At 43.6% G+C, this 11797-nt stretch overlaps 1 protein-coding gene across 1 annotated transcript in view; it reads left to right on the forward strand.

The window, feature by feature from the left end:
• SLC9A9 (solute carrier family 9 member A9) overlaps window positions 1-7223 on the forward strand; it is a 563642-nt gene extending 556419 nt beyond the window's left edge. The window contains exons 15-16 of the mRNA XM_024131833.3: window positions 5414-5519; window positions 6789-7223. Coding sequence (XP_023987601.1) covers window positions 5414-5519; window positions 6789-7016 — 334 coding nt within the window. The 3' untranslated portion in view covers window positions 7017-7223. The remainder of the gene's footprint in view (window positions 1-5413; window positions 5520-6788) is intronic.
• Window positions 7224-11797: the final 4574 nt, after the last annotated feature.

Consider the following 11797-nt stretch of genomic DNA (forward strand, 5'->3'; position numbering starts at 1 on the left):
GTGTGATTTGTATATTGGAATCAAAGAATGATGGGGTGTGTACAATTGGGGGGTATCCTCTACTTGTTCTGTTCATGGATGCTGAGTAAATACCAGTGTGGGGACTCAGCAAGTCCATAGCAAATGGGACCTGGTTTCCTGCAGTAACATATGGGCTTGGAGGGCAAGGGCGGCTCCCACTCTGGGATGCACTTACCCTTCCCCACCTACTTGCCATTGATCCCTGACCATCTCTGGTAGCAAGTTAGCCCTGGAAGTTAAATGTACTCTGGAAAGGGAGGTAAAGATAGTTTAGAAGAGAATCGAAAAGCCATCTGATTACACATTTCTTGATCTGTAAAATGGGATTATAATACCCACCTACAGTTGTAAAGAGAAAATAAGGTATAGAGAAATGTCTTATAAATAAAAAGAGGCAGGGTGTATTCCTAAAAAGATAAATGTGCTTTCCTTCTCTACACACCTCTGGATTAACAAGAATTTTTTCCTGATAACAGGACCATTTATCAAGCTTATACATACAAACACATGCAAATGCTCCCAATAGGCACAAAGTCTTCCTACACAAGCCAAGATGCGATGCTTCATTATTCCACTCTCAGGTGTAACATCATCAAGACTGTATCTTGTTGAGCCAACTTGCTGACCCATGCCCCAGGGACAAGTTGAAACAATTGGCATTAGTCAGGTCTGGGTTCTGGGCAAAATGGGCTTATCTTATACCTATCCTCACCCTAAAAATGATGGCTTTTGGACATAAGAGGCCATGTTCTTTTTCTTCCTATTTAAGATCTAAATCTCATCTGGAGGGCAATACTCTAGAGAGAGACCACTGTGTCCCATACTTGCCGGATCATCAGTCGCCTGGGCCGTTGAAAATTCAGAGTCCCAGGCCACTTCCCAGACCTGCCAAATCAAAATCTCCAGGGCAAGACTTGGACATCTGAATTTTTAACAAATGCCAAGATGGTCTTCATGATGAGGCATGTTTAGAGAAAGCCAAGATAGAACGTAGCTCTTCAGGGTTCTGAAATCAAAGACTTTTCAAGAAGTCCAGAAACAGGGGCATGTTAGTCTTCTCAGGCTGCCATAACAAAATACCATAAAATGCTGGCTTAAACAACAGAAACTTATTTTATCACAGTTCTGGGGACTGGAAGTCTGAGCTCAGGGTGCCAGCACGGTCAGGTTCTGGTGAGAACTCTCTTCCAGGCTTGCAAACAGGCACCACATCACTGTGTGTTCACACGACCCCTTTGTGGACATGTGGAGAGAGAGAGAGCAAACTCTCTGGATTCTCTTCTTATAAGGACACTAATCCCCTCAGGAAGGCCCCACCCTCATGATCTCATCTAACCCTAATTACCTCCCAAAGGTGCCATCTCCAAATACCATCACAGTGGGGGTCAGGGCTTCAACATGTGAATTTTGGGGGAACACAAACATTCAGTCCATAGTACAGGGCAATGGGGCTTACTCCCTTCAAAGGGGCAGATGTTTTCTGTGGAGCTGGATCTTTGCTTGGGGTTTCTGCATCTGACCAATCTATGTAGGACCGTGTTATGAGAGGCACAGGCAGGAGCAAGCTGTGCACGCATTGGTTTTGGCAACTTACAAGGGACAAAACATGAGGACTTAGAATAATCAAAACAGAAACTAACAAAAGAGAGAAATCAACGTCACCACTATTTTGGATGTTGATTCAGTTAAGCACTAAATTTAGCTCCGGACCTGCTGATAGCAGATGCATTTTCTCCTTTGGCCTGAGTTAATTGTCTTTCCTATTTCACACATGTTAAATTCCGGGTAGAGTTCCAGCTTTTACTTACATCTCCTGAACCACACTGCTCTTCCCAAACTTATGCCCTTTAAAGATGAGAAAAGTCATTGTTTTTATTTTTCCCCCATAGCTTAACATTTCATCTCGATGCGTTTTGAGCTTATTAGAAAAGCAAAACTAGCTGTACCAGAAATACCCAATGGGGAATCTCTCTCTCTCCAAACATATACTAGGACCTGATAAGAAAAATAACACACTTTGCAAAATCGGCAGTTGGGGTTTCCTGTAGATCAAAAGAGTTTTCTTACTTTTTAATAATTCAGGTAATCCTGGAGATCCAGCCACTTTCCAGATACTGCTCAGCAATGAAGAACTCAGAAAGTCACTGAGTCCCCAGTTCCAAATAAGTTATCCAATTAGATGAGACTTGTTACTCAGTGTCTCTATACCAGTAGGAAGGTGTCCAATGTGGTGGAAATGTCTGGGGTCTCAGGCCCAGCTCTGCCAATAACTAACTGGCTGTGTTCCACTGAGCAATTCTTTTACTCTCTTTGAGCCTGTTTTCATCATTAATTCAACAACTATTTCTTGAACATCTAAAATGTGCCAAGCATTGTATCCAGCTGAAGGGGACAGCCCTGCCCTCAAGGAGACCACCATCTAGAGACAAGGGAGCTTTCCATTCTATAATGTAATTGTCAATTTCCTTGTGTGGGTACTTCAGTAGTTTAGCACATAATATAAAAACATGTGAGTATATGAAGGAACAAATGAACGATTGAATGAGTGAAGCACAAAGTTGTTTTCTAACCACTTTATTTTATGCCATTACCACATGGTCCCCTTTCTCTAATAACCTAGGCCCAAGAGATCCATCTCTGACTTGACCTTCCTTAGGCTTTTATCCTCAGGAAATCCTCCTTTGTTGGCTGTAATCTGCTCCCTTCATTCTTCCCTTGACACAGTTACCCAGAATCCACCTCCATCACTCATAATACCCCTGAATATTTTCCTAAACTATAAATTCAACCAGCATCCACTGAGCACATTATATATGGCAAGCACTGGGCAAACCAAGACATTGGAGAACGTAGACTCTGGTCCACATCTGCCGTGTCTGCAGATGGTGTTTACACGTTCCGTTCACTTTGCCACACGGTGTATGTGTCCTTCCTTTGACTTGCCGCTACTGAGACGCCAGGACAGCCAGAATGGCATCATGAGTTTCCTAGAAGAGTCTTATGTCAGCAAATTCTCCCACCTCTTACCTACTACCTGATGCCAGCCCCCCATACAACAATGTTTAACCCAAATAGCTATTTTTGGTGTAGGAGCAGCTCAAATCTTCCAACCACTAACTAACCTGTGACTCCCAGAGCCACAGCAAATGCCAGCAGTGCCACTTTCTCATCTCTACCCTCATATCATTTCCCCTCTGTTATTTGAACAATAATTGACACACCACTCTCTCCAGAAAGTATTGCTTAGAAAATAATGTTTTTAAATAAAATAGCATTTGAATGGCATGTGAAAGTGTAACACCTCTTTTCCATGTTATTTCAGTTAATATCCATGGCAATGCTTGAGGCTCACAGGGGTCAATCACTAGACCACAGGTCATAGAGTCGATGAAGAGGCAGAGCTGGCAGTTGTGCCCAAGTCTTCTGAGTCGAAAATCCCAGAGCTTGTCCAGAGGGGCCAGATGGTAGCCCATTTGGTCCAGGCCTCACAGTCACAAAAAGCTACAAAGTAAGTCATTAAGTGTTAGCTCCAATAACAAGACACATAAAGTTGAAGAGATACCTCATCAGGATGAAAAGAAGAAAATGTGCCTTGTGCAAGTTTAAATTTGTGTTTTCCTTTTGTAACATGATTTTGGCATTTTGATTTTTCATTATATTGAGAACCTCAAACAATGGAAGTTGGCCCAGGCCTCTCTTAAACGACAGACCTCATTTTTATTTACACAACATTGCTAAAAATGTGGCTTACTTGCTGTCACTTTTCCATCTGGAAACAAAATGGGCTGGATTTTCTTTGATTTACACTCCAGTTGTATAATATATATATCTCATCCACCTCACCTCCCAAAAAAAAAAAAAAATTTCCCCTGACCTATGCACACCATAAAACCTAGTAAGACCACATGCCCTCTGCCTGAGAGGGTCCGCAGCTCACCAGCAGGGGTGCTGTCTGCAAGCTTTTCTCTCTAGAGAACCAGCCGGTCACATGCACGATTCTGCTCTGATAAATTACCTTTCACTAGGGAACGACAGTGGTGGATTCAAATAGCAAAGGGAGCCTCCGGATTATTTAAAATCATTATATCTCTAGGCTTCAATTCTTTCATCCATAAAATGAAGGTAATAACACTCTGTAATAAAAATTAATGGCAAATCATCAAGGGCTTTCCAGAGTTGTAGATAGACTTACAAGATGTTGCAGAGAATGCCAGGCTCTGAACTTTAATATCTTCCCGGTCCTTAGCTGAGCACAACAGCTGCTCATCTGAAAAGAGTCGTCAAGTTTTCTATTCGCAGTTGCAATTACAGACCCTCTTAAGCATCTTTTCAGTCGCTCTCCTCACATCATAACTAGGCTGTGTTCATGAGCCGCGCCTGCTTTGTCCCCACTGTGGTGGTGAGTGATTTGAAGCCAGAGGCAACCAGATTCCCGGCCCATGTGGGCTGCATCTTCCCTCTGTTCCACACGCTCAGAGCGTCCCGGGCGTGACAGAATGGTGTCACCATCCAGCGGTGGGTGGGCTCCAGCAGAGCTAGATTGCCTCTTGTCTTGAGTGCCTGGGGGTGACTGTACACCCTCACAAGCCGATGGTAACTGCTTTCCATTTTGTTTTCCCTTTCCCTATCTATTAGAGCATTTCACAAAGTTGATGAGGTGAGCTGTTCTCCAGAAGAGGAAATCATACAAAGCTTAAGAGCTGTTTCTGATAGAATGGTGAAATAATTTCACTACTTTTCTTGGAGGAAAAAAATAATAATAATAAGGCAACCTCAGGCAGCCTCTAGGGATTTCATTATTGATAGATTGGAGGGAAACATAACGGCTTTAGATGAACAGGTTTTACTTTTAACTTGTTAGAGCACTTTGGGATGAAGAGAGGAGAAAGACAGGTGCTAGACAGTAGAATAAACCTGGCTCCAGCTTATTTACATTATTTGCTTTTGGAGATGCACTGATGTATGAAGTATAAAGTGACTGTGTTGAATAGTGAAAATAAAGTATTTTGGTAAACAATCTCTGCTCACTACCCAGTCCTAGAATGAGTGAACGTTTTATGAAATGCCTCTTGCTTCTTTGTGACAATTACCTCTGGTTTAAGATGTGTGTGTGTGCGGTTTCAGGAAAACACAGTCTTGTATGCTGCTATTAAAGCCATTCGGGTCGAGGCGCCATTTCTCCACGATTAAAGACCACGAGGAGGGCTGGGAACGTGTGTGGAGCAAAGAATATAACTAGCCATTTTTGCGGGCCAAATTACCTCCTAAATGAGGGAGTAGGCGATTTAAATGTAAAAATAACTGTCTCTTTTGCGGCATGCAAATGTTTGTGCTGTGTAAGAAACTAAATCCTGGCTTCCTCTTGGCAAGTATTCCCTAACAGGCCTCGCAGATATCTGAAACCAATTTTAACCCACTCTGGCCCCCCGCTGACCACAACATTACCCGAATGGTGCGGCCCAATTTCCAGACTGCTCACAAGTCCTCAGGCCTATGGGGTGAGTAAATATCCCGAGAGGGACAGGCACGGTGAATATTGATGAGCCCGGGAACCTCGGAGCTATTTCTTCCCAGCTTGAGGAGGAAGCATTTTAAAAATTCACGGCACCAAGAATCATCTCTCTTCTCTTTTCAGTTGTTGCTGATGTGGGCTCCTTCTTCTTTTTAAAAATGCAATTTTTTTATTGTGACCAATATCTTTCACCATAAAATGAATTTAGAAAATGGAAAAGAAGGAATGCGCCCTCACAAAGTGCTGTGTTTTGAGATTTAGAGTATTAGGCCTGTGCTTTATAGCTCAAGGGGCGCGGGAATCAAAAATGCTGAGAAGCAATTAGAATCCTTATCAGTAAATCAGAGTGTCAGGGATTGGCGAGAAGCAGAATCTTGGAGTTTGTGGCACCCTTGGAGGTTGTCCAGCTGGCTGACCCCTTGTCTAAACAGAGAAAAAGGCGTCTCAGATCTCAGACGCACTCAGGACACCACAGCCTGAGCCAGGGGTTCTCAAAGTGTGTCCTCAGACACCGGCAGCCTCAGCATCGCTGGGAAACTTGTTAGAACTGCAAATTCTCAGGCCCTACGTCAGAACTCTGGTCTCAGGGGCCCAGCATCTGTGCTTCAAGTGATTCCAAGACAGGCCAAAGTTGGAACCCACTGAGCTGAGGTCACCTAGCCAGGGTTCGTTCTACGGGTAATTTCGTGTGGTCTTCCAAAAACCAATGGAAGAAGAGTTGAGATTTTAACTCCTTTCTTTAAGGGAAGCTCTGTCTGAGGAAAACTTTAGTGGCCGGATCTAGTTCATTTCCACCATTATGGGCTATGGTGACTTCCAACCCTTTTTAGCCCTGTGATACTCATCCCAAGAAACATGCTGTGAGGATATACTTTTCAAAGAAAATGTAACAGACATTGAGTTTTAAGAATTTTGTGCTAGGCAGGAGTGTTACAAAACCTACATTGAGAATCATTCCTTACTCTGAGGTCACAGGATTCTGCAAACTCCTAACTCCTCTCACCCAGATTAGGTATCCATTCAGAAAATCCACTGCATTTTATTTTAACTTCCTTATCCACAGAGGTGCTCAATTAGCACATGTTCTCTTACCCACAGAGAGGGAAAACGTGACATCTGCCATACCAGCAACTTCAGCCAAGACAAGACAGGGCAGTTAAAAAAGGAAAACAAACATCCTAGTTTCTAACACCGTAGGACTGCTATTGTTTTCTGCTTTTATCAGGAAGTGACCTCTCTTTCTTTCCCAAACCAGGAACAGGTCAAAGAGGATGATGTAGAATGTATTGTAAACCAGGATGAACTGGCCATGAATTACCAGGAGCAAGCGACCTCACCCTGCAGCCCTCCTGCAAGGCCGGGTCTGGACCAGAAAGCTTCACCCCAGACTCCAAGCCAGGAAAACATTTACGAGGGGGACCTTGGCCTAGGAGGCTATGAACTCAAGCTCGAGCAAGCTCCGGGTCAATCCCAGCTGAATTAACGGGCGTGAACGGCGCCGAGGTAATCACAAGGTAACGCAGGGATCACTGAGGATCAAGGCAAGCCGATGGGGCTGCGTGGAGGAGAGGCTGGGAAGTGTGTGAAGAGCATAAATTGGAGAGATTCAAAACCTTATCACGTGTATCCTCTGGTGCCTGCAGAAATGAGAATTTATTATCATCCCTCTGTATTACGCAACTGCATTTAAGTTTTTGACAGCGCCATTTTTATTAATGAATTGGGTGGGGAGGGAAGGGTGCAGAGGGCAGGGTGGGAGGGGTCTAGCTGCTGGGAGATTGAAACAGATGTGCTGTGTCTGCAGGGTGTTTCTTTGCTGTGTGCAGCTCTCTGGGCCCTTCACTCAGATTTGGGATTCTATTCCCTTCATTAAGGAGAGTTTAAAAATCAGCAAAAGAGTTTCTGAGCTTAAATGTGTGGCTCCTAAGCTGGAGGGAATGCCCAGTTCTTCAGGAAGCGAGACGTTTTATATGGTTAGAACCTAGGCTCCCACTCGCTCCTGATGATCCACAGATATTTGCCCACGTAAGTGCTTGCTCGATACCACTGTTGACGGCCTCACAGGACCCACGGCGCCTGGGGACCCTCTGTTCTCCTCCGCATCCTCTTCAAGTTGCTCCTCCCGTCGCTTGAAGCTGTTGGTGACGGCTCGGTTGCACTCTGCACTAAATGCAGCGCCGCTTTTCACCTTGGTGGGACCCCTTCCAGGGGCAGCGGGGTCCTCTTCTCCATACCGTGTTCCAGCCTTCCTGTCCTTGCTTGCATCTGAGTCACTGCCTGGCTCCGTGGCGGGTCCCACTGCCGAGTGATGAGATGCCTGAGCACAGGTTCCTCTCCACACCGCAGGACGCGGGACAGGAACCCTGAGCTGTCCTCCAATTCCAGCTCTCACAGCTCAACAGCGGCACAGGGGCAGGGGCGAGAGGGTCGGGGCTGAGGATGTGCAGAGACCACACGGAGGAGACAAGGACGCAGCATCAGGAGCATTTTGACAAGGCACGGCTCGTGGCCCATGGCGGGGAGACCAGCGCAATAGCTTTTAATTTAGCTGCACAACTTTTAAGCCATTAAGATACCTCAAACACAGCTCCTCTTGAAATACAAATGTTAATATCAGACTCCCAAAAAGCAGACCCCAGTCACAGGTGCCCACGCTCTGATGAGTCTGTGCCCGAGGTAGGTAGGAATGGCATCTTCCTGGGGCCCGAAGCTTGGAAGTAACATAGGCTTTGCTGACCAGTTATTTGGCTTTAGACATGAACCACGGTGGTGCCGGACACACCACTATGCAGACTCTCTTGCTTTTCAAACAGTAGAATCCAGGGGCACGAATTGTTTTCTACTCAGCTAAGTATAACATGGTCATTCCGGGTAAATATGGCAAATGGCACAGCAGGGGGTTTTCTAATTTGACTTAATCCTAATAAAATTTTGTTAAAAAGCACGATTGTTTTATTTATGTATTTAAAGGCATCTTCTACTGTCTACGCCAATTGGCAGTGCTAAGCCCTTGCTCTCGAAGTGCCAGGTGAAGGGGGACTGAAAGGTGATGTAAGGGAGATGATGCAGGGGTCCTCTGGGCCAGGAAGAGCCATGGGGGCTACTGGCCCGGTCAGTGACGCGTGGAGAGAGCACAGCGGGCTGGGAGGACGTGAGAAGCGAAGGCAGAGTCAGGCAGAGGGGAGCACCTCCTCCTTTCACACCGCAGGACCAGGAACTCCCAAAACAGGGAAGGAGGTGCTAGAGGAGAAAGGACAGAAGGAAAGGCGGGAGAGAGGATTCATCTTATTTCTGCCTTTATCAGGTGAAAGGGAGGGATGAGAACTCGGTGTTTTGTTTCTTTTCCTCTGCGTGGAGAAAGACACATCAGGGAAAAAGAAGATCCCCCCAGAACAGACAAACGTTCATGAGGGAAGGAGTGGCGAGAAGGGAGAGAAATATGACACACTGGATGGAAATGAGGTGGGATGGGGAGGGGAAGGTACACTGTCTACACCCAGTACCAACCAACTGGCTAAGAGGGCAGACCAAAAATAGCCTCCTGGCCCACAGGCAAAGCCCTCTTCCTGCTTGGAAAAAAATCTCTTTCCATCTGAACATCATGAACCATTACCCACAAGGAGAATGAGGGCTGTTTAATCTGGGCTGGACCACTTATCCCAGCTGACCCCAGGTAGGTGTGATATTGTGAGTTTGAGGAAATGTGTGTCCCGCCCAATTGGACAGGGTTCCAGCTTCAAGATGTGATAACCAGCCTCTTTCCCTCTGAAGCAGACCAAGACCGGAACAGAGGCTAGCTAGTGTCCCAGTTAGCAATTCATAAAACCAAATTCCCTTTCTGCTCCTGTTGTGAAGGATGATAATTTATGATCTTAAGAAATGCTCTGTGCTTTGAGTAGCAGCATCAGGATGGTGGAATTCAAACCTATTATTTACTGCCAGTTTCTACTGAATAATGAAGGCAAAGGAGCTTTATTCAAACCATTAATGCTTGCATTCATTATTAGAGCTTTAAACAGGACCCTAATTAATTCACTTAAGGTTCTTCCTTGAACTTCTTACTGTGTATACATCACACTCACATACACACACACACACACACACACACACACACACACACACACAGTTCCTTTCACTGTCAGGGTCCCAGCTAACGTCTCTGTAGTGTTCTCCCTGGTACTCGGCACACGTCTGAGCAAGTCTGAAGCCTGGTGGCAAATGCCATCACGGTCTTCATTCATGAAGTTTCTGGAAACTTCTTGGAGGACAACTTAATGATATAAACGGAAGCTGAAAATTCAGAGACCCTTTGACCCACCAGTTTCATAAACAAAATTTTTACTCCAGATATTTGAGAATTGTATACATATAAAGAATATTTATTAAAACAACTGAATTGCCATCCTGGTTAAATAAAACATGGCACAGCCATCTCATGAAACAGCACCATAAGTACTGATACGGAATGATCTCCAAGATATATTGTTAAACAAAAAGACCAAGGTGCAGAACAGATGGTGTGCTGTCATTCTGGATGTTGAAGAAGAAATTGGTAGTATGATTGCCTCTTAAGAATTAAAGAGAGATTTCTCACTTTTGCAGCTTTGGGGTTTTGTACACTGTAAGTGCACTATTTATTCAAAATAATAATAAGAAGATCCCTATGAAGCAACACATTAAGGTACTGAGTTGCAATAGGAAGTAAGAACTGGGAAAGCTATTTTACACTGCAATCTTTGAGACCTTGAGAATACAAAGTATAGCATCAATAGCACCAATAGCTTCTGGTTTATTCATTTGCATCATTCAGCACACATGGATGCAAACTACGTAAAAGATCTTTAAAATTCAAAGACATGTGACTCAGTCCCATCCAGCCCATATCTAGTAGAGACAGACAGCTAAAAAATAATGTCTCCTTATAAGGTATCAAAACATACGATCAAGCTATAGTAACCAAAACAGTGTAGTATTGACCCGGAAATAAGCAAAGCGATCAAGAAAATATACTACAAAGGACAGAAATGGACTCATGAATATATTTAGAAACTTAATACATAAAAAATGTCATTTCAACTTGGGGGCATGGATGAACAGACTATTATTCAATAAATAGTATGGACCAGTGGACTTTCAATTTGGAAAAAAAAAGAAAATTAGGTCATACCCTCAAACATCATAAAATTAAATTCCAAGTAACTTTAACAGCTAAATGTAAAAAATAAACCTACAGAATAACACAAAATATAAAAATGAATATGTAAATAACCTTAGCATATGGATGGTCTTCCTGAGAAAGATAAAAACCAAAAGCAAAGAATGATATATTTGACTACATAAAAATACAAAATTTCGGGGGCTTCCCTGGTGGCGCAGTGGTTGCGCGTCCGCCTGCCGATGCAGGGGAACCGGGTTCGCGCCCCGGTCTGGGAAGATCCCACATGCCGCGGAGCGGCTGGGCCCGTGAGCCATGGCCGCTGAGCCTGCGCGTCCGGAGCCTGTGCTCTGCAACAGGAGAGGCCACAGCAGAGGGAGGCCCGCATACCACAAAAAAAAAAAAAAAAAAAAAAAAAAATACAAAATTTCTTATAATTAAAGACACAATAAGCAAAATTTTTAAAATGAAGTGGAGAAATATATATACATACATATATATATATATACTTTTTGTTTGTGCAACTAAGGATCATTCTTCAAAATATACAAAGAACTTTTACTGATGCATGAGAAAAGAAAGAAAAAAACTACCAAATAAAAAAATATGTCAAGAAATTTAGAATCAAATATGTTTACCTTCTATCCAGACTTCTACTTTTAGGCATCCCTGTAGAAAAGAAATACTTGGCATTTATGCATAAGAAGTATACAAAATGATATTCATTGTGACAATGTTATTGCAAAATACTGGGGGGAAAATGTCCATCAATAGCAGAAAAGTTGGACAAAGGATTAATCTCCAAAATATATAAACAGCTCATGCAGCTCAATATTAAAAAAAATAAACAACCCAATCCAAAAATGGGCAAAAGACCTAAACAGACATTTCTCCAAAGAAGACATACAGATGGCCAAGAAGCACATGAAAAGCTGCTCAACATCACTAATTAATAGAGAAATGCAAATCAAAACTACAATGAGGTATCACCTCACACCAGTTAGAATGGGCATCATCAGAAAATCTACAAACAACAAATGCTGGAGAGGGTGTGGAGAAAAGGGAACTCTCTTGCACTATTGGTGGGAATGTAAATTGATACAGCCACT

This window comes from Physeter macrocephalus, chromosome 1 (genome assembly GCF_002837175.3).
Source record: "Physeter macrocephalus isolate SW-GA chromosome 1, ASM283717v5, whole genome shotgun sequence".
In the NCBI taxonomy this organism is placed as follows: Eukaryota; Metazoa; Chordata; class Mammalia; order Artiodactyla; family Physeteridae; genus Physeter; species Physeter macrocephalus.